The sequence below is a fragment of the Mus caroli genome, chromosome 2, assembly GCF_900094665.2.
Source record: "Mus caroli chromosome 2, CAROLI_EIJ_v1.1, whole genome shotgun sequence".
Classification (NCBI taxonomy): domain Eukaryota; kingdom Metazoa; phylum Chordata; class Mammalia; order Rodentia; family Muridae; genus Mus; species Mus caroli.
Window position 1 is genome coordinate 20266638 of NC_034571.1, and position 23342 is coordinate 20289979.

Here is a 23342-nt window from a genome sequence, read left to right on the forward strand (position 1 = left end):
GAGAGGTGACTCAAAGGCCTCTGGTTATTCATTCACCCCACACGTTCTATTGCTTAGCATGGAGGAATTGAACCATCTCTATGGGTTTCAGTTAAGACCATCCCGCCCACTTTACCACTTGCCTAGGATCTAGGATCTAGGAACACAGTTTTAGGTTTGAAGCCTGAGGAAGGCTCTGAAGAGGTGGTGCTAGGGGAGACCAACTGGGCAGCACCCCCTGCAACACAGGAGAAGTTCCCTCAGCAGAGAGGGATGCGAAAGTCATGCATTGAAAGGCAAGAAGTCTAAAGTCAGACCTGGGGTTCCTTTCCAGCTGTGAGTCATTAAGACTCAGACTCTGGCTTCCTTGTCTGTGTGACAGAAAGGCAAGTGCACAGTCATCTTCCAGGTGCCAGAATGTGTGTTAGTGAAGAGGAGCATAGTTCCTTAGACATAGGCAGGGCTGTCATTCTTGGCTGCATGAGAGTCACCTAGAGCTGTAGATTGGGAACTCAGCTCACATGCTTGTTGGTGCTGTTCTCCATGTATGTCTGGAGTTTTCAGGCACACCTATAGTCTTTCAAGAAAGTAAGACATAAGGAGATATTTGACAAAACCAGGGTGTGTTTAGTGCTGGAAAGACATGTCATGCATTCATGTACTTAGCTCTGCACTTCCTGGGGCTGGCACAAGAGGGAAACAGGGCAGGCACATCATAGGTGTCAGTGTGCAGTAGATTAAAACAAGCCAGTCACTAAGAGGAATCAGGGCCATTTTGGCAGCCATGTAAGCTTGCATTTCACACAGATGGTGGGCACTCGTGCTTCTCAGCAACATTCCTACATTTCCTTGGCTGCATCAGATGAGGGCCCACCTCCACCAGCAGAGGGAATGATGTACCAGAAAGTTTCTTTGCATTGGAAGCAATGCAAGAAAGCACACGTGGCTATTACTTTCTGGTCTCCCCCACTCTGGAAGTCAAGACTCTCCACTTCATGAAACAAGCACTATGCTCCTTGGTGGGGCAGAGGGCTGGAGCTTGCCTTTCACAAGGCTGAGTGAGCAGGGAACAGTGTAGGGCTTCTGCCTTTCATTGCACCACTGTGCATAGCACATAAGGAAGCAGATTTATGACCTAGCCTTGTGAATGGTGCAGGCCCACAAATAGGACCCATGCTCTGAACAAGCAGGCAGGCTGTGGCCTTGTTCTCTTGGTGCCTGGTGCTCCTATGAGCATCTTCCTTTCTCGTTGCCTCTATAACCTGTGCCTGGGTCTTGCACACTCTGGCTTCATCTCTTTTTCAAGTTCTGCTGCTCCCATGATGTCATTAGGTGCTCTAGCTGTTCCTGCTACACCTACTTCTGTCTCTCCATTCCCCAATTCCAAGATAAAGGCCTGATATGACCCATGCATCCTTTTTGTGCTGAGCCACATTGTAACCCTTCAGCCAACTGATGGGTGTCTTTGGAACAAGTGCCATTCTGATGCCAGTTTGAAGTTGTGAGTTCACAGGACATGTCTGGTACCCCTTCCCCATAGCAGGACTCACAGGGTAGAAGTGTCTTTTAGTAGATGCCCCAGGTGTGGATTCTGAATGTGTCTAGCACTTTGGACACAGAACTTGAATGGATTATGGACCCTCTCAAATGCACTCACTTTGGGCATTTACAGGCTAGATATGGATTTCCACCTTGACTTGTGCACCTACTAATTTGTGAGATGGGATTGTGAAAACAGATGCTACCAAGGGCTTCTGCTCAACCATCACTCTGCGGATGATGGGGGACCACCTCAGACCCATGGAATGTCTCAATATTTGCTTGGAAGACAACTTACAACCCTGTCCAGAAGCGTATCCAAGTGAAATACATGGCCATCCAGGCCCTTCTGAACCTTGCCAGGAACATACCTGTCCGTTTGACCCCCCAGAATCTGCCAGACATGATGCTCCTCATGTTAACTCTGGTGTGGAATCCACTCACCTAGAAAACTTCTTGGTGCAGGCAGAGGCTAGGCAGGCCCCAGCATCACTGAGGTCACTGGAGGACAACAGCTCTTTGGGGAGTCCACAGCAAAACCAGAGCTCATCCACCCAGGTGGTATTCTGGGCTGGCATCCTGCAGGCCCAGATGTGTGTCCTGGACCTGGAGGAGGAGCTGGAGAAAACAGAGGGACTCAGAGCAGAACTCAGGTGCTGTATCCCACCACCCTCTAAGGACCTCCTTGGAGATGAAGGTCTGAGCCCCAGCCGACCCGAGAAGGATGAAGACTCTGGAGGTGACAGCAGTGGGCCTGAGGAGGAGAACCAGACCTGGCCAAGGGAGAAAATTCCAGGCTCCTCCCTAGAGTGGGGTGCTGAGGAGGACAGTATCTTCTTTGATAATCCCCTCTTCCTGGAGAGCCCTTGCTCAGACACCAGCACTGAAGGAGAATGCTTTTCCTGGGGGTACCCGAATTCCCACCCAGACATGAAGACCTGGCATCAGAGCCCTCAAACTGTGGATTCTCCTCTCCAAAAAGGCACAGGGCTCTGGAGGCAAGAAAATGAGCTGGATTTGGGGAGTGACACTGCTGACCATGGTGGGTGTTCCACCCCTCCATTCCCTGTGCCTTCCTATAAGATGCACCCCTGCTTGGCCTTAGGATCCACTGAAGGGGATCCCACGGTACCTCCTGCTCAGGAGAGTGAGGTAAGTTAGCTGAGGAAGTCAGCTGAGGACTGTGCTGGGGACATAGCAGGAAGGGCCTTCCTCGGGAGGCACAGGACACTGTTCAGAAGGTAGAATTTTGGGGGATCTGAGCTAATAGAACAGCAAACTGACCAGTGTGTGTGTGTGTCTGGGGAGATGGCTCAGTGGGTAAAGTACTTGCTGTGCCAGCTTGGGGATCTGAGTTTAGGTCCCTGGAACCCATATAAAAGCTGTGTGTGTCAATGTACACCTGAAACCCAACACTGCAGGGAAAAGAGTGGAAATGGGGATCCCAGGATCTCAATGGCCAGGCAGTCTAGCCAAAGTAGCAAGCCCTGGGCATAGTAAGAGATACTTCATCTGAAAAAATAAGGTGGAGAGCAACAGAGGAGGTCATTACCTCTATCTTCCACATGTTGGACATGCTCAGGTGAAAGCAACAGAGAGAGAGAGAGAGAGAGAGAGAGACAGAGAGAGACTGACAGAGAGACAGAGAGAGAGAGAGAGAAATAGAGATGGAGAGACACAGGCACACAGACACACATATATACTCTCTCTCTTACACACACACATGCATACATACTCTCACACACACATATATATATACTCTCACAGACAAAGATTGATTCATATAGACTTAAGAATAATGGGAAATTTTATCAGTACATTAATGTCATTTGGAACTCAGATGCATGTGAGCCCAGGAATCTCTATGTCACCAGCTCCAAGGAGCTAAGACTAGATAGACTGGCTCAGAGAACAGGCATCTTCTCCCTTCATTGTGTTCCAAGACATTCTGGGATCTTCTCTCCTACCTCCTAGGCATCCCCAGATATCACAGAGTAACCTAACCTTTGTCACACCAGAGAGCTGTCTATTTTAGGAGTCCACTCTTTCGAGAGATTTGAACATCTTGTTTCTTTTAGCTCAGGATCCTTCATTTTCCTGTTGTGCAGGGTCAGTAGATCAGACCCTTGTCAGGACAATGGCATAGGAGCCTTGACATCAATCAGGGTTTGTCACAAGTTATGTGAGACAGTCAGGGGGGACAGTTTTCCCAGGAATACTCTGCTTTAGAGATAAAGAGAATTCAAAATGACAGAAAGCTGTAACCTTCTAATCTTTCCACTCCCAAAAAACAATGGTGGCTAAAGGACTGCCGTTCTTTGGAGATGCCTGTCTGAGGACCTCCTTCTAAGGTTCTGGGTCTTTCAAGGGAAGCCTGGGAACTCTGTCCAGGCAGGGCCAACTGAGCAACTTGTGAGAAGGGGAGTGGGAAGGAGCCCGGAATGATTTCGCAAGTTTCTTATTTCAGACTTCTTGTGAAGATGATCTTGGCCATGGCTCACCTAAAGCACTCTTTGTAGACCATGAATTGATCCAAGAATCAGAAAACTTTGAATTTGACCTTAGACCTGCCACAACACATCCTGTACAGCCTTGGGTAATTCTCTTCCCCCTGAACCTAACTTCTCAGTCTGTGAAGTACCATGAACCCACGGATTTCCAAGGCTCCTGGACTGTGGAGCTTCTTCTATCTACCATTCCTTTTCTGAACTGAGGACCCAGACTGTTGTCCATGGGCTCTGGGAGAAAGGGCCCCTAGGAGGGAGGGGCTTCCATTCAGTCTCCATGTAATTCACTTCAGCTCTTTCCACTCTTCTTTGTTCATTGCTCTTGTCTCCAGGGCTCACAGACATCCCAAAGCCTTTCTGACCTGACTCAACCCATACTTGAGGACCTGCAGACAGAAGATCCTTCCAGGTCCCAGGAAACTCTTATCTCCCAGAACAGAGGTGAGACCCAGTGTGGGGATCTGGGAAACTGAGCGGGGAGGGTCTTTGGGATTCAGAGTGGAGACAAAGGTCCTTGTTGGATTCATTGTACTGTGTTGGAGTCGGAGGTGTTTAGGATTAATTCTTCTGTGTCTTCATACATAAAATGAGCTTTCCAATGCTTATAAAATGAAGAGCTATACACAAGACACAGCATTCCCAATGCCTGGGTCTTACTGGCCCAGCAGGTCCTAAAACCTTAGCTATCTAGGGAACTGGTGTCCAGGACTCTGCCACCAGATAGACAGGGGGATATCAGTGTCTATAGCAGGACATAACATCCTGCCTAGTGCCAGGGAGGTACCTGAAGGAAGGAGGTCTGAAGGCAGCAGGCAGCTGTTTTCCTGTCTCCAATCCTGAGCATGCTCATTTCTGCTGTTCCTCAGGTGAGAGGGATGCTGGCTGTTTCCAGGAGCCCGTGTTCTGCACTTTGGCCCCCTGGGGGAGCCAAGCCTCTTTACTGGAGCCTAACTGCCCAGAATCTGAGGGTAGAGGCTCTGGACCCCAGCCCAGCCCAGTATCTTCCCAGGATAGCAGCCCCAAGTGGCCACAAGATGCCTCACACCTTCTCCAGAAGGATAAATCAGAGTTGAGCTCCCTAAAGGAAGAGGAGACAGAGGAGGTCCCAAGCCTGAGGCAGGAGGCAGAATGTGAAGATACATCCAGAAGTGAAGATGCTTCAGCTAACCAACACCATGTTCACTTGGCTTCTACAGAAGGGTGAGTCTCAATACAACTGGCTCCTTGGCTTATAGTTGTGTTGTGATAAGAATACCCTGCTTTGGGTAGAGCATGAGAAATGGACATTGAATTTAATGTGCTAATGCTTATTTCATATATATATATATGTAAATATTTTATATATATGTAAATATTTTATATATATATACATATATATATATATATATATATATATATATATATATATATTTTCAAAAGGCTTGAATGTTTAAAAACAAAAAGAACAGAGAGTTACAGAGAGTCAAGACTTAAATATACCGAAGCAGAATCATCAACTTCCCCAGCTAGACACCAGGAGAGGAAGACCAGAAGAAGTTTGGGGGCTGACTGGAGCCCTGTGAAGCTTAGAAGACTGTACATAGATGCTAGTAAGTAGAGATCACAGATTGTTTTTGAACTTGAAGTCAATGGGAGAAATTCACTGAAGTGCTAGGCCTGGTTGCTGCCTGGAATCTCAGCAGGAGGAGACTTGACTGGGTCAGAGATACTATATCTTGGAGCCCATAACCAGGAACTGTGGTAACCTCAGAACTTTAGTCATAGGTAGGAACAGGTCCATAACAAAACCTTCTGAGGTGACTACCTTCCCCAGTATACTACCTCAAGGCTTTCAGCCCTTCTGACTCTCAATGGGGAAAGGGTTTCTCTTCTGGGTGATTCTGAATCAGAGTCATATTAAAGAGACTAACTGGAGCCAGTTGGGGTTAGACCATGGACCTAATAGTGGCAACTACAGGGTGAACCTTGTTCCCATTTTCAGGATCCTTGGGTGGTAGCAACAGAACGTTAGTTGGTGTCACAAATCAAAGAGCCCTCTTCTTCATAAATCTGGAAACTTAGTTGTCCAGGAGCTCTCAGAGGCTAGGAACCCAAAGAAGACCTGCAATCTGAAAGGGAGGTTCATTGTACCAAAGATGAAAGCAAACCCAATCCCAGGCCAAAGCAAGTCAATTCACCTAAAACGGCAAGCTCTTCAGAGAAAATGAAGGAAAAACCACGTCTAACTTGGACTTTCCCAGGGTAAATGACAGCAGGTGTGGTCTAAGTAAAACATTTAAATTATACTTAACAGTATGCACAAATTCTGATTTCCTTGACCTCACTCATTTATACCTGGCTTTTCATAATACGAGCATGAAGTCATTTTTTTAAATATAGCTTTATGGAGCTACAACGCATGTAGCATATGATTCACTGATTAGCAGTATACAGTTCCCAAACAGGCTGGACATAGTTTTAACAGCAACACTATCGACTGAGTCATTTGTTAAATCAGATTTTAGAACTCCCTTTATTGGCATATTTAGATCCTCTTTAAATGTGATGAGCACCTGTTTTGTTTTGTTTTTTTTTATCTCTCCATCATTGGACTCGACCATCCCCATCACCATTTCCCTGGTGATTTCTACAGACTGCTAGCATTGCCTTCATGGACCTCATGAATCCTAGCATTTTGAATTTCACTTTTCAGTGACTGTTGTATTTTTGTCCCATTGAGGGATGAGAGGTGGAGGAGGCTTAGGAAACGGGGGGTTACCAGTGGTGATGCACTGACCTACTGGCCCACTTGTTAGTGTGAAGGAAGCTGTTGGGTGAACTCCAATAATTAGCCACTTCTCAGTGACTGTTTCTCAAGTTAGCCTACCTGACCTACACCTATTCAAGCTGGTAATTTAGGTAACAGATATCTGGCATTGGTTGTAAGGTTTCAGGGGAACATGAGTCAGGTAGGGCTGGGATTGAGAATCTTACTTTTAGGTGTTCCTCGTGGTATGGCTTGCCTGGGTCACCAGCCAGTCTTATGGTATGAGCTGTAAGGCAGAGGAAGGGGTAAATCAGAGACTTCCACCGATTCCCCTAGTTTTTGCCATTCCTAAAGCCAGCCTGGCTCCCTGTTCTCAACCTAATCCTCACACCTTGCATCTTATGTGACTCTAGAACTAAGAGTTAGGTTTGGGGCTGAGGCTGGGGAATAGAGACATATGGATAATTGCAGATGAGGGAAATAATCCTACCTGTATTAGTTAGGGTTTCTAGTCCTGTGATGAAACAACATGACCAAAGAAACTTGGGAAGGAAAGGGTTTATCTGGCTTCCACAGCACTGTTTGTCATCAAAGAAAGTCAGGACAGGAACTCAAATAGGACCGGAACCTGGAGACAAGAGTTGATATAGAAGCCATGATAACCAACTAGCTTCCACAGCCTTACTCCTCCTCCTTTCTTGTAGAACACAGAACCACTAGCCCAAGGATGGCACTACTCAGCCTGGGCTGCCCCCCCCCCATCAATCACTAATAAAGAAAATATCTTACAGCTGGTTCTTATGGGGGCATTGCTCTCAAGTAAGGTCCCCTCCTTTCAGATGACTTGTGCTAAGCAGACATAAAACTAGCCAGCATATTACCTCATCATGGGTGGGCAGCACAGCACTGAAGACCTCAAAGACTCTCCCTGCCACTCCAGATGAGATAAGCTTGAAGAATCTTTGTGGGTACCTAGGGAAATGTGGCACCAGCTTGGCTCCACTCCTGTGGCTCTTGTTTCTCTAACTCTTCTCTGAGATCTCCTGGTCCTAGCCTAGGCCAGGCCAGGCTGGCTTTGAACATGTATCTCCATTCTGAGGACCTGGGTTCAGCTTCTCCAGGTCCCAAGAGTCATAGTTCTAACCCTGAGCTCGGCCATTTCTTCCCATGGTCTTGGAGAACACTTGATGTTCATGTGCACCACAAGTGTGAAGACACAAATGAACTTTTCTAGGCTTCCTGAGAGCCCCATTCCCCAAGCTCAATCTCCAGAGGAAGGCTGGAGGCCATCATCATCTAGAGAGAAGCTGGCTAATAACATCAGAAATGACAAGGGAGCAAGGAACCTAGCCCTGCGCCTCTATCAACTGAATGGTTTTCGGAAGTCTGAAGTAGCTGCCCACCTACGCAAGAAGTAAGGGACTTTTGAGTTTCCCATGGGTGTTCTCCACTGGCCATCCACTCTTGTCCGTCCCCTGACCAATATCCCTACTTTTCCTCCAGCCTTATTACTGCTTGTCCCCTTATCTCTGTTCTGGTTCCTCCCTAGCCCACCTCTCTACTTAGCTAGCTCTGCTTGTTCTCAGTCTCCCTTGAAATAACTCTTCTCTACCCTGGCTCCTTCCCTTGCCCATCCAGATACCACTTGGCCTATCACAGATAACCCTGAACCAAGCAGCAGAGGCAGGCAAAGCCACTGGCTGCTATCTTGGGACCTGGCACCTAGCCTGGTTATACTTTTCTTTAGCTTTTGCTACCCTGGGGGCCCCTCTGTACCTACAGCTCAGCCTGGTCCCAGCACTGTTTTTATTTCCATTGCCCTCTGCAGCAATGACTTCAGCAGGGCTGTAGCCGAGGCCTACTTGTCTTTCTTCCATTTCGAAGGTCAGAGCCTGGACAGAGCCCTCCGGTAAGGCCTTCTGCACCTCTGAGGAGGCAGGAGTTGGGTGTGTGGGGTGGTTAGTAACAGCTGTGGGGCAGTGGTCCCAAGTTCATGGAGAATGTGGCTCTGCTCAATCCTGGTCTTCTTGGGCAGTGGTTTCCTCCAGGCCTTGGTGCTCAGTGGAGAGACTCAGGAGCGGGAACGAATTCTCTACCAGTTTTCCAAACGTTTCCATTACTGCAATCCTGGAGCCTTCCCCTCAGTAGGTATGGAGGGTGGAATAGGGCTGGGGTAGGACCTGGGGTTGGCATAGAAACAGCATGTGTTTACACGGGATCCTTTGAGCAGTAGCTCCTGGGAGTCTATTGGGGCTTTGGAGAAATGGGGGTAGGGGGGTCATCCCTAGTGTGTTCCAGATTCCATTTAGCTTTGTACTTTCCTCTCTCTGAGGCAGATTCTGTACACACATTGACCTGTGCAATCATGCTCCTTAACACAGACCTACATGGGCAGGTAAGGAGTGGGGAAGCAGCTAAAGAACAGAAGTAGGGGGTCTGGAGGATGGGGGAGGGGGATGTGGCATGAGGCAGAAAGAGAGGACCAGAGACTGGAAACACACCAGGGTGGAATGTTCAAAAGGTTCCATTTCTCCACGGCCACAGAACATTGGAAAGAGCATGAGCTGTCAGGAATTTGTAACCAACTTGAATGGCCTGCAGGATGGCAGGAACTTCCCCAAAGAGCTGCTGAAGGTATGGCTTCCTCACAAGAAGGGCCCTCTATCTCTTCTCTGTCTGTAGCCTAGAACTCTAGTTCCAAGGGGGGAAATTAGAGCTTAGACACGGCTGGGAGGAAGTCTTTATGAGGACAAGGTTTGCCATTGTGTCTCTGTCTGGTAATATCAGGGGTATCTTGGGATTTGTTGTCTGTACAAATTGATACCCTTGGACCTATAGAACCATTCTCTACGAATCTGAAAATGTTTATTACATTCTCAGGAGGGTTTTATCCCCCTTTGAACTCTGACAAGTGCTACTGTCCTTGCCTTGTCCTGTCCTGGGATTGAATGCATGAGACACAAAGTTCCATGTATGGAAAATCCTGATCTTGGGTTTGAGGGCTTGAATGTCCCTGGTTTGAATCCTAGTCTTCAGCAGCATGTCCCTGGGTCAATTCAAGTTGTTTCTGGAAGAAATGATCACCTCACTATGTCATTATGAAGATGAAATGAAAGCTGCCACAGGCCATGCACTATGTCCGACTGACACAAGCTCCATAAACAGTTGGACCACTGGTTCTTTTTATCTACTTGGTGATCATCTATTGAATGCTTCCTCTACTCCAAGTACCTGCCAGGAACACCAAGTGCTCCAAAAGCAAGCATGATGTAGCCATAATAATGCATCTGTGACGTGACTGCAAAATTCTAACCCAGCATCCATCCATTCATTTATCAAATATTTATTGTGGGTGTGTCCTTCAGCCATGCTCCCTTGTCAGATACCCCTGGACAGACAGTATGTGGGTAACTCATGCGCCTTCTCAAAGGACTAGTTTTGAATGTACTGGGCTTCTGCAGAGCAGAACCTTGGCCTCTTTGCTATCTTTATGTCTCCAGTATCCAGCACAGGGATAGATGGGTGGAGAAGTGGAGAAATGGATCATGAATGCTTGCCTGTTTTGGAGAAGAACATCTAGGATGGGGTAGAGGAAAAAGGTGGTACATATGCCCATAGATGTGTACCAACCATATGAGTGACCAGACCACCTGCTAATCTATATGCTTCTGTTCCAGGCCCTCTACTGGTCTATCCGCAGTGAGAAGCTCGAATGGGCTGTGTAAGAGCTCCCCTTTCTTCCCCTTCTTGCCCTTCATCCCTGCCACTAAGCCTGTCTACCCACTGCTGCCCACCTGAGAACTAGGAAATTGAGGGGTCTACATAGTTAAGCCTCTGAGTGGGTGGTGCCTGCAGCAGGGGGCTGGACCAGTTTGGGGAAGGGCAGAGGAACTTGAGCAATGCTGGAAAAGCCAGACCTGATGAGGGGTGGATATAGTTAGTGCTTCAAGAAGCAGAGGGTACTTGGTCTACCAGCATCCCTACCCTGATTCTCTGCCATCCAGAGATGAAGAAGATGCAGACAGACCTGAGAAGGACCAACCCTCTCCCTCAGCTGGCAAGATAAGCAGCCCCTTCCTGCAGATGGCTCAGGATCCCACGATGCCCACCTATAAGCAGGGCATCCTGGCTCGGAAGATGCATCACATTGCTGATGGCAAGAAGAGTAAGTGTCTGCTGCAGGGGGCAGAGCGGTGTGTAGGGAGAGCTCTACTTGGGGACCCTGTCCTATACTGTGGTACACAGAAGAACGAGCAACCTGTGTTTCTTTCCTGGATGGTAACTGAATGCTGTATAAAATAGGTCTGGTTATCTCCAGACCCTAGCACCCCTGTGGTGAGACAAAGACTAGACAAGCACACTAGTGTCTCAGGTGAAGGTGGAAGGGGACTGTGTTTCGTATGGGGGCAGGAGGAGGGAGAGGTTTGGGGGAGTTGGTTCTGAGAACCGGCTCCAGAGGCAGGTTCTGGCAAATGATAGCACCTGGATGAAACCTTTTAAGGTAAGAGGGTTTGAACTTTTGCATTGTCTGAGCACATCCCTTAAAGAGCAAAGAGCATTGCAGCATCCACTCAGAATAGGACATGTGCAAAAGGAATGGCAGGGATAAAAATCTACCAGAGTTGACATTTGCAGCTTATTCTCAGGGCAGCTGCCTGACCAGAGCACTAACTAAGCTAGAACCACAGAGGAAACTCTATGGTAGCTAAGTGGGACTCCCAGGGATGACCACAGGAAATCAGGCCTCCCTCTGGCCAAGGACCAGGACATTAAGAAGAGAAAGAAAGGGGATTGGTGCTCAAGGGGTTCGCCCTGTGCTCCCTGAGTGGACAAACACATCAGGCTTTGTAAGAATGGAGCTGAGTAGAATGATTTGTGCCGAAGTGTGTGTACCTGGAACTGGGGAGAGCTGGTGTGCATGGCCATCTGTTTGTCAGCTAGTAGAACATCTGTTCATATGGCAGTAGTTCTCTTTCGCTGGTTTTGTTGCTGTATATGGAGACTTCACCTGTCTTTTGTGATTGCACATGTTTGCTTGTGGTGGTGTGCTCTGTGTGTTCATTTGTCTCCTTGTGATGGACTGGAGGTGGCATAAGGGGTGTGTGCCAGACTCTTACCTGGGGTGGTACTGAGTACATCTGGATGTAGTGTCAACAACCCACCTTTTTGTGTCTCCCCCGGGGACAGCTCCATGGGGCAAACGAGGCTGGAAGATGTTTCACACCTTACTGAGAGGAATGGTCCTCTACTTCCTGAAGGTAGGAAGGGAGTCAGCGGAGCAGATTACTGACTTCCAGGGCTGGGGAAAAGAAGGAAGGGAGGAAGGACAGAAAAGGTCTTTGTAGATCGGAGATGGGATCTTGGGACACCGCCGAGGCTATGGGCGTGTAAAGCTGACGGAAACAGTGTCATTCTGGAACCATGCTGATTGTTGAAATGCTATTTAGAACCCAGCTAATGGGGTCATCAAGGAGAAGTCCAGAACTTTGGGATAGATGGGCAACTGATAACATCTTCACTGAGCCCCTGTGTCTGGTGGCAGGGAGAGGGCCAATGGCTGGATGGAGAGAGTTTGGTAGGACATATGGTGGATGAGCCTGTGGGAGTACACCACTCACTAGCCAGCCCAGCCACCCACTACACCAAGAAGCCACATGTCTTCCAGCTTCGGACTGCAGACTGGCGTCTCTACCTCTTCCAGGCACCGTGAGTCCCTAGAGCAAAGCTCAATGCTGCCACTCAATGTCTGTGGTCCCAGCCCTGATGGGAGCTACTATCTTGACTAGGAAACCTTAGAATTCTGTTCTGAGAGAAGTGCTGGATAGGGGGTGGGGTGCCAGGGAATACAGCAACTCCTCCTGGCCCCTTGGTTAATGCACTACCCTCTTGTTTGTATGTTAACAAAAGAGTCTAGAATGCCACCAACGACTGACTTTTGATATAAGTTCTATTGCCACCCTGCATTTTCTTCTGTCAGATAAAATTCAGTGCCCCCTACTTCACCCCCATTAGTGTTGGGCTTCTTGGTTTGGGGAGGGAACAGAGTTGTGAGGGGAGGGCAGATGATAGAACTGCACCCCTGGGAACACACGACCTCCTTTGCCTGCAGTACTGCCAAAGAAATGGCTTCCTGGATTGCACGAATCAACCTGGCGGCTGCCACCCACTCAGCACCTCCCTTTCCGGCTGCAGTGGGCTCCCAGCGCAGATTCGTGAGGCCCATCCTGCCCATGAGCCCCGTGCAGAGCTCCCTGGTACTGCCTCTCCTAACTAGCCATGGGTGCAGGGAGGGCAGAGGTGGATTCAGGCATCCTAAGCAACAGAGCACTAGGCATGGTGCAGATTGGGGGCGGGGGAGGAGTGTACTCTGCACCCCGTGATCAGACTGGGGTTGGGAGAGTCTGTACAACCTGGATCATTAGTTTGAGAGTCAGGGAACAGCGAGGGGCAGAAGATTGGGATCAGCTTCTCCTTCACCTTTCTATTCCAGGAGGAGCAGCATCGATCCCACGAGAACTGCCTGGATGCTGCCTCAGATGACCTGTTGGATTTGCAGAGGAACCTGCCAGAGCGACGGGGCCGCGGCCGCGAGCTGGAGGAGTACCGCTTACGGAAGGAGTATCTGGAGCACGAGGTGAGCAGCTTGCTGTCCTGGCCAGACCTCCAGTTGGCTCAGTCCTCTGCCGCCCTCTCCTGGCTGTCTTTGTCTCAGACCCAGGAAGCCTGGCTTAGGGGCACATCGGCATGCTGTGACAAACATAGTGGACTAAAGATCCTTTGCCTTTCATCCCAAGAATATTTATAGGATACTTAATCCTCTTAGGAGTATACTTAGCTTTTCCTACAATGAAAAAAAAAACCTATAAACTATATTATCCTTCCTAATGCTTGTATTGCCTGCAAGGAATATCTCAATTTACAATTCTGAAATAAATAACAAGAGTCTATAATCCTCATTGTATAGATGAGAAAGCTAAAATATGGTATATCTGTCACATGTATCCTTCATACATGGTCTCAACTGGAGTTAATTTTATTAATTCTAGTCTCCCACCCCTATCCTCCAGTTCCTCCATGGCCTTGTATCAGCGCACACTCTGGGAGCCTAATGCCAAGTACCAGCTTCAGAGGCATTAAAGGCACTGATCAGGGCAGAGAGCTACCAGGAAGGAAGGCGTGGCAAGGTACAATGTAGGAATGGAGTGAGCCCCACAGCATCTGGGAGCCAGAGACCAGGAAGGGACATCATCAGTGGGTTTCCTACCCGTGCCCACTTGGCCCTTCTGCAGCCCCGTTCTCCCTAGCTTTCAGAGTCTCTGCTCAGTCCTTTGGATTGAGTTTGGATTGAGTCCTTTGGATTTGGTTGTCTTCACCAAGATGACTGCCCACTTCCCAGAGGTCTTTGGGTAAGGTAAGGACCCAGCTTGTCCCTATCACAACCCAGCTGGGTCCTTTGTCCACTGACCAGTTCATCCTTTAGGAAGCACGTGAAACTAATCCACACTCAGATAACTTCCCTGGGTAGGGTCCAGTGGGGTTGTGAACTGGGATGGGCAGATGCTAGCCCCGGGAACTTTAGGAGTATTATGCAGATGAGGGTTGTCAGCATCATGTTCCACAGGTACCAGTTGTTCAGAAGTGTGGTTGGACCCCAGGAGGCTCATTCTATAAAGATGCTTAAGAACTATTAGGGGATACCTCTACCACCGAGGCTTCAGACAACTGTGAGCTGCGCTTTGGGAGTTGGGACTATGCTAAAGTGGTGTGGTTATTTATGTATTGCAGAAAACTCGATATGAGACCTATGTACAGCTTCTGGTGGCCCGCCTACACTTCCCTTTGGGGGACCTGGCTCTGTGGGAAGATCAGCTTGGGAAGGAAACTGACGGTTCTCAGGAGCCCAGGCCAAGCCTGAAGAAGTCCCACTCAAGCCCATCACTGCACCAGGATGAGGCCCCCACCACTGCCAAGGTGAAACGCAACATCTCAGAGCGCAGAACCTACCGGAAGATCATTCCCAAGAGGAACCGCAATCAGCTGTGAAGCTGTTACCGTCTCAGACACTGACCACGGCTCCGGGGTGGACCTGAGATGCAACCTTATGTGCCAGGACCATGGTGAAGGATAAGGCATCTCTGCTCCCTGTGTCCCCATTCCCTGGCTCTTTAGAACTGCCTTAATCTTGCCATACTTGCTTCTGTCCCCCATGGTGGTTCCTCCATCACCCTAACCCTGATCACTCAAGAGCAAGGTTGAGTGAGAAATTGGCTCCACTTGCAGAATTTGTCCCACATGCACTCTCTCCTCTGAAACACGGGGCCTGGGTTGCTGGGAGGTCGCTTGAGGTAGTCCAGCCAGGACTGTTCACTGGGAACAGTCTTACTTTGGGAATTAGGTGACCTAGCAGGAGATGGTCCCAGAAGCATAGAGAAGGACCTCTTGGGAATTCCTAAGCACCGTCTTATAAGCAGGGTTACTCTGGCACTGCCCAGTAGAGGACAGCTTCTAACAAGAGTCCTTGGTAAGTTGAGGGCTCAGGGATGCTGTGAGGCTCCAAGCTTCAGATCTTCTGACTGTTTTATCCTACAACCAGCCAATGCCCTTCCTGGGGCGGGGAGTACATGAAAAGGCTGCATGCCTAATTGTTGTTAATCAACAGAGCAGAGCTTGTGGCCTGAGCCAGGGTCAGTAGGAGTGGGGGCCTCTAGAGCTCTATGGAGAACCCTTGGAACAAGGAGCCTTTGTTTCCTGAGAGTAATGAGGGTAGCCTTTCTAGGGGGTGAAGGTGGTGACAGTTCTCCTTGGGAGTCTGCCTGGCAGTGGGAGTGGAGATTGGAGGCCTGGGTTCTCACTGCTTTCTGTAGTCACCCCCATCCCACCTCCACCTTCAATATCCCTCAAAGCTGCAGTCCTGAGGGTTGTCAGGACCTATTTCTCATTCCTGGGGCAGCTCCCAGGCTTTTGCTGCCCTGCCTTGGGAAATCCCCTTGCACTTCTTTTTGGCTTCTTCCCAGGTATGTCTGTTCTCCAGGGGAGGTTCTGGAGACTCGGGGACTTAGGGCTGTGTCTGTGAGGAGGAGGCTGGCCTGAGGGAGCAGCCACATTGTCTCTGCTCAGCCATGTGTGCAAAGAGGTTTCTGGCCAAATGGAAGCCTCTGCTGCTCACCCTTCAGCTGGCATGTTGCCTCTCCTGCCTTCCTGCTGGGCCACACATCCTCCCTTCCAATAATGCTTAGAGCACCACAAAGTGGAGCTGGTCCTTAGGGCCAGGGGACTCTCTGGCCAGGGCCTGGGGCTGGCCCTTGCACCCAATGGGTGTGCAATAAATAGAACCTACCACAGAAGTGGGTGAGTGTGTGTGTGTGTGTGTGTGTGTGTGTGTGTGTGTGTGTAAGGGGGAGTCAGTCAGGTAGCCATGGCCACCTGCAGTGTGTCAGGCTATATCTTCCTTTGCCCCCTTTGTGATAGTATGTTTGTGTGTGTGTCCTGCATGTTCATGTGTGTACCCCAACATACAATTACAAGCTATTTAAGCTCAGAAACATTTTTTTCATCCACTTACTGTGTTTTTTCATTTCACAGATGTTATGGGACTCCTTACATGGCCAGTACTAGGGGATTTGAAATGAACAAAATGTCCCTGACCTCATAAATTGGGAGTCTTGCCCACTGTTCCTAGCTGTCAGTATTAAGATACACATTATCTTTCTGGGAAGCATTCATTCCTACCCCTGCCTCACAACCAGAGATCTAACCTGCAGACCTGTCAGGTGGATATGTATGCATGTGCTAAACTGAGATTTAGCAGAAATTAACAGACACACAAGAGTCCAACTTGTCTGATTGTACAGAGGAGAAAACTTAGCATGGGTAGATATGACATGGCCAGGGTTGATGCTTACCAGCGTGGGCATGACTGGGTTTTTGGACCTCATTAAACACTTATCCTAATGTCTAACACCAGAAGAAAAGTTAAATCTGTCCTCTGTGTGTGACACTTTGCTCATGGAGAACTTCCATTTCATTTGGATGCCTTTGGAGCTGGAAGACTAGCTGCCTGGCCTCACCAGGTCAATGGTGCCTGGCAGTCCACCCCTGGGCATTGTCTACCTGGAGATGGGATTGTTGGGCTGCAGTTCTAACGTGGCCACTGGAGGGCAAGCGAGCACCTCCCAATCATTGGGCGGGTCAGATACTTGGCTAAAGAGCCCTTCTTACTGAGAAAGATCTTAGTTTGGGGCCATCACTGTCTTCAAACTTTACAGTGGCCTGAGCCATGGATCCCACTACTGGACAAACCTATCCCAGGCAAAGGCTTGAGAGGCTGGTATCTTTCTGCAGAAAAAGAGGAAGACTTTCTAGAGCTTTATAGACGGACCCAAGAGCTCTCCACAGGCTGCACCTAATTGCCAGGAACAGTGAAAGCTGCGTGAGCTCACCCACAATCCCAGAAATGGGCAGGTCTACTTCCCACCTATGCATTGTGTGGGCCTTGTCTAGGAAGAAGGGGATAAGACAGAGGTTCCTAGTGATAACTGTAGCTCCTGTAAGAGGGTCATGTTGGACTCCAGACCGTCTATCTAAAGAAATGCAGTCCCTGGGACCTGGGATCACTGTAATATAAACCTCTTCCTGTGATATAATGTGATATAAACCTCTTCCTGGTTTCTTGGGTCTCTGCTCTGGTAGCTTTCTGTAAGGGGCATTTGTTTGTTTTCAGGAACCATGGAAGACCTAAAAATCATCGTCGCCTGCGACCTGGATCCTCTCCTTTTAGGGGCTCAGTACCATGTACAACTAGAGACAGGGGAGTTGTGGGAGTTGAAAGCAAGTAGAAAGTCAGAATGAAAGGGCCAAGGGTCAGAAAGGCACAGATGGACCTTGCATATAGCCAAGAAAGTGGCTTTTGTGCAGTGCAGTGTTTAAGCAGAGAATTGCATGGCTTGCTTTCAGAGGAATGAGCCAGCTGTAGTGTCCCATGCCCTCAATCCCAGCACTTAGGAGGCTGATGTAGGAGAATTGCCATGAGTTCCAGGCCAGCTACTTACTAAGCTTCTGGACTACATAATAAGTTCCATGCCACCCTGGGCTTCATTTGTCTGAAACAAAACAAAGATGAGATGAATAAGTAAGGCCAGTGAGTAGGACCTAATGGCACTGCTACCTTTGCAGCATTTAGGCATGCCTAAAAGATTTCAAAACATCTAAAATGTAAAAGAAAGGGGTAAAATATAAAGACAAATATAGATATATAAATAAATTCATTAAAAAACAAAATATAAAGCCCTACAGTCTTGCAACAGCCTGACCTGTTCAATGCACTCAGGCCGATCTTCCCAATGGCCTATCTGCATTGCTCCCCGACACCTTTGCCTCCAGCTCTTCTGGCTGCCTCACCACCTAACTGGCTCACCCACTCATCTGCTCTCCTCTCCTCCTCTGAAGAAAGGATGCTGCCTGATTTCACAGCTTGATGATGCCATGATTTCAGGGCCAGCATGGACCTCTTGCTCTCCGTCAGTGGACACACTTTCTATCCATCCCATAGTCTTCCTGGCAGAGGCCTTCCAGTGTCACCAACAGGACGAAAAGAATATCAAAGCCTTTCTTGAAGTTTGACTTCTTATGACTGACGTTGTTTTTCCAGCTGGCTGATAAATGCCCAGGATAGCTGGGCCTTACCACCTGCTTCTTCCTTGTGGAGGTCCCATTTCTACCTGCCTCTCTTCCTTTCTTCTCTCCCTCGCCAGCCCTCTCTGAAATACCCACTGGAGACCATTGATGATCTTCAGTCATCGAATGCATTGTCTTCTCAGCCTTCATCCACTCACACCCAGAAGCCGTGGACCCCGTAGATCACTTGATCTGTGTGGACTGCACTCAAGTCCTACCATCAGGCTGACTGAGGTTGAATCCCGCTTGCATGGTTTGGTTGTTTTGTTGTTTAGCTGTATGGCCATAGGCCAGTTACTCTGCCTCTTATACTTCTGTTTACTTATCCACAAAATAGAGATAATAACACTACTTACCTCACAGAGGAGGCAGTAGAATTATGCATGTAAACAACTCAGACAATGCCTGGAAGGAAAGCCAGCCAGGTTAACTATTAACATGAAACCTCCCTGTATCACCCTAGGAACCCTCCACACCTCTGAGCTTTGCCTTAAGTCTTGTCTTCAAACAGCCATCTTGTTTGGAGCTAGGCCTCTGCACCTGACTCTCCCTCTTGCCCAGAGGTTCCAGGCAGTGAATATTGGCTCAAATAGGCTTTAACAGCAATTGCCCATGTTTGGAACACAGATGAAGTTTTTCTCTTATTCTTCTGGGGGCTCCGTATCCTGACTTAGAATGTGGGAGCAACTGTTGGGGTACAAGGAGGCCCCCATAGATACTGTCAGTACAAATCTAATAGATAAGACTCATCTTCTCCTTGGAAGACTCCACCTCAAATCCATGAACCTGTCTGAGCTTGCAGTCATGGCTCCACACCTGAGTCAGTCATTTAAATCAATTCCACCTTAGGAAATGGTGTGAGTGAGGCTAGGATCATGCAATAGCCAGGGTCTGGGACCAGACAGGCACTGAGGATGTCTGAACCTTGGAAGAACACATTAGGAGGAATGCATGATGACACAAAGCAAGTGATAACTGACATGGAACTCCTCCCCCACCCCCTCACCCCACCTCCTGTGAAGCTGTCCTAGGGTCTCCTATATTTGCTCTGAAATAAAAGTATTCCCTTTCTTTATCTTTCCCCTTTTGATACCCTGGGTCTGTTTCCTTCGAAGGCAGGGTAGCACCCCTTAGGGCTTTTTCCTTGCCTGGTGCTTTTCTATGTTTGTGCTGCCCTTCTTTCTGTTCTTTAAACCCAGCACCCATAGGGGTCCTTGCTGCTGACTCTGGATTTCCAAAAGATCTCCAGGGAAGAGTGCCTCAAGACAGCCACTAGCCCAGACTTTTCACCTGAACTTCAGACCTGGAGTTCTGACTCCACAGCCTGCCTATTTAGTACAGCATCCTTGAAGTGTAAAATACTCTACATATGCCACTCATTCATCTCCCCACAATTTTTCTTCAACTCCCAATACTGGGAATTATTCTGAGCTAATTCTTCCCTTGCTTTGAAACGCAATCCCATGGGACACAGACATATTTTACTCAGACAGACTCTGCCTCACTAATCTCACTGTTTCCCTCTGAGACCTAATGTGGGGTGGGTAGGGAAGAGATTCCTCCTTCCCCGAGAGTCAACAGAATGTGCCTCGCATGGTCTTACCTCTCTCCCTTCTTATATTCCTCCACCACTCTCACCCTGGGGCAGGTCTGCCTTGAAACCTTGATTTCATCTGCCAGTATTTCCCTTGAGACCCTGACCTTGTCTGTCTCTTATGTGCTCCAAAACTCACTGAAAATAATGTCCTAGTGGTGAAGCCCAGGAGTGAGAGCACTGAGACCTTCTTTGCTCATGACATCCCAAATCTCTCTATTCCGGCTGGGCAGAGCCTGGGAGTGTCCATCTTGGCTGTCCCTAGTGGATGCTGCCCTAGGCCGTCCTGGGGGAGACTGAGCCTGACTCAGTCTCTACCCTTAGTTTTCTTTTATCAGAGCCCCAGGTGCTATCAGAATCGTGCTCCTAAAACCCCGCACACTGACTTAGAGCCAAGTGTGTTAGAATAGCCATAGTTTCATTCCACAGCTGGAACCCTCAAGGCCTACACCAGCTCTGCTACCACTCGGGATGCACTTTCTTACCCACGGAATATTTTCTATGGTCTCGGTGCTTTTTTTCCTAAATATTCATATCTAACTAAATTATTACATGCATTTCCTGTGAGTTGTCTCAAGTTCTCCTCGGAACAAGGTGAGGAATAGATTAATATTTAAAATAAAACAAAGTGCCAGTGTGTGTGTGTGTGGGTGGGTGGGTGGGTGGTGTGGTGTGTGTGTGTGTGTGTGTGTGTGTGTGTGTGTGTGTGTGTGTGTGTCTTAGTTTGAAAATTCCTTAAGGGCAGGGCCATGTCTGTTTATATAGCACCTGGCACAGTGTCAAATTAAGGCTTAACAAATGAATTTAGATGAAAAAAGAAAAAGCAGCAGAAACTCTCGGCCTCAGTCTTCCAAACACCCTCTTTGTTAAAGGTCCTCATGCTGACCACGAATTCTCAGGCTGCTTCTGGCCATACAGGTTTGGCCAATCAACCTCATCTGTCCCCATACTGGCCATAACCTACCTGATCCTTGCACATACTGAACTCACCAATGCTGCTTTTCATTCCCAGACAAGCCACATCCATGCCTGGTTCAGAGCTTTACCCCTAAACAACCCACCTAGCACATTGCTGTGGCCTATCATGCTTGCTCAATATGGCTACACATTTCCTAAGAAATGCCACAAGCAGAGGTGTTTGAGGGTCCTGTCCCCACACCTTGGCCCTGTGGGGGTCTCCAGCCAGGCAGGGGCCTGACAGAGGGAGGGAGAGGATAAGCTGCCTTCAAAACTCCAGATGCAGCAGTTAAAAAGAGGACAGAGGCAATGATCCTGCAAATTGCCACATCTGTATAATCTGCCTTTTATTTTCTGCTTCATGAAGTTTTATTTCCTATTATTTATTCACCTCCCCGCATTCCCCTCCCCCGCCTCCACTCCTCTTTAGCAGGCGACATGCTCAGATGGGTCCTAAGCCTTGGCCTGGGTCTGGCTACCCCCATCCCACTTAGCCCCTCCTTGGCTGGCTTCTGAGAGAAGGCACCTGCTCCCCTCCTCTAGCTCCTTTGCTCTCTCACCCAGGGCATCTGGGGGCTGCAACTCTCTGCATCTTGTGTTCCAGTAACCTTGCTCCATTCTCCTGTGGAGCCCTGATGAAACACATGAGAGGGATAGAGGACCATGGAGGTAGGGCCTGTCACTGTCTCCATCCCCAGGACTCCTAAACCTCACTGCTAGGTGACATCTGCACTCCATACCATACATTTTCTCCCTTGCTGATCTTGTCATTTCCCATTCCCTACCAGCTCGCTTAACCTCTCAGTGTTCTCTCCAGCTAAGTGGGCCTGTGGCCAGGAAAGGTAGGAGACAGTGTACCAGTAAAGACATGCAGGAAGGTACATCCATCTGTGTTGTGTTTTGTTTGCACCTCCCATTTCCCTATCCAGGTGCAAGAAAAAAGAGGCAAGTCTGAGAGGTGAAGGGCCCCTGCAGGGGCCAGTCTTTCCCATGAGCTAGAATCAAGACAAGACCAAAAAGGATGGTTAGAATAGCCAGGTGAGAATTTGGGAAAAAAGCAATGGCATTATTTTATTATTCTGATATGGAGGATTGAGTTCAAGAAGTCCTGTATGGTAGGCGAACATTCTTCCACCATGCTACAGCCTTAGCTTGGCATTGACAAGTTAAGTCTTCCTTGCCTGATGATCCCAGTTCCTCTCTAGGTCACAGACAGAGGACACTTTGCAGGCAGTGCTCCTGATGGCCGGCTGCAGAAAAAGGCCAGCCTTGCCAGAGGCTGAGAGCGGCCTGAGAGTTTCAATCACTCCCTATTCCATGTGTATTCTCTTGTGATTTTCAGTCCTTTCCTGTTTAGCGATTCCCATTTGTGCAAAATCCCATTTCTAAACACTAAGATTTGTGTTCTTTGGAGGGGGGTGATTCCTATTCAACTTATCTTGTTTGTTTCTTATGTTTGCTAAACACACAAAGGAATGACTCCATGGCAGGTGTTTCAGGGAAGACTTCTGAATAAATAGACTGTGAAGTTAAAGAGTGGAAGCAGAATCCTTAAGTCCCTATTCGCATTGACCTTGTCAAGCCAGTGTCCCCCAGCCTCTGCCCCATCCCAGCTCCTTTAGAAATCTGGATATCGTCACACAAATTGAGCCAGAGTCCAAATCTGGGTAGGTTGAGCAAAAGAAGCAACCTCAACCAAAGACACAATCCACATTCCAAATATGGATATCTAGATATGTCACCACACGTAGAACCAGGAGTGGGAGGCAGGAAGATGAAAAGTCAAGGCTATCCTAGGTTACACAAGTTCAACGTCAGAGACTCTGTCTCGAAAAAGTTTTAAAAAAAGAGAGAGAGAGAAGAGAAGAAAGAACCAAGAAAAAGAAAGAAAAAAGGGAGGGAGGGAGGGAGGGAGGGAGAGAGAGAGGAAGCAGACACCCAGATATAGAAATATGGTGTTCATTTACTTGATAGTCAGGAAAGTATCTGAGAATTTAGAAGAGGCTTCTTAGTGAAGAAGATCAGGTGAGACCCTTCAGAGAGTTCACCAACTTGACAGCAATCCCAGCAAGAGTTCAAGGAGAATTTCAAGTCACAATTTTCACCCTCAAGAAACTGAGAAAGGATGCCATCCAGAGGGGACAGAGCCAGCCATGGCTCTATGCTCCATTCCCAGGCTCACAACAACATCCTTTGGCCAGGAGACAGTAAGTAAGGAGCAAGGGCCTCTTAAAACAGTCGCTAACAGGTTCTTATGACACCCAGAAATGATACACAGGACAGACTCTGTCCCCTCATCAGCCAGAGGCAAGTGAGGAAAGAAACTGTCTTGCAGTTACAGAGAACA

At 48.4% G+C, this 23342-nt stretch overlaps 1 protein-coding gene across 5 annotated transcripts in view; it reads left to right on the forward strand.

Moving 5' to 3' along the window:
• Psd4 (pleckstrin and Sec7 domain containing 4) overlaps positions 1–16113 on the forward strand; it is a 40940-nt gene extending 24827 nt beyond the window's left edge. For 4 of the 5 annotated variants that reach the window (XM_029474668.1, XM_029474670.1, XM_029474669.1 and 1 more), the window contains 16 exons: positions 1652–2670; positions 3986–4114; positions 4358–4466; positions 4892–5225; positions 8006–8185; positions 8600–8680; positions 8807–8919; positions 9108–9166; positions 9316–9405; positions 10449–10492; positions 10776–10936; positions 11959–12029; positions 12314–12477; positions 12881–13025; positions 13262–13405; positions 14557–16113. In XM_029474668.1, the coding sequence (XP_029330528.1) occupies positions 1756–2670; positions 3986–4114; positions 4358–4466; positions 4892–5225; positions 8006–8185; positions 8600–8680; positions 8807–8919; positions 9108–9166; positions 9316–9405; positions 10449–10492; positions 10776–10936; positions 11959–12029; positions 12314–12477; positions 12881–13025; positions 13262–13405; positions 14557–14814 (2997 nt within the window). In that variant the 5' untranslated portion in view covers positions 1652–1755 and the 3' untranslated portion in view covers positions 14815–16113. The remainder of the gene's footprint in view (positions 1–1651; positions 2671–3985; positions 4115–4357; positions 4467–4891; positions 5226–8005; positions 8186–8599; positions 8681–8806; positions 8920–9107; positions 9167–9315; positions 9406–10448; positions 10493–10775; positions 10937–11958; positions 12030–12313; positions 12478–12880; positions 13026–13261; positions 13406–14556) is intronic. The other variant, XM_029474671.1, reaches the window with a different exon arrangement.
• The last annotated feature ends 7229 nt before the right edge of the window (positions 16114–23342 follow it).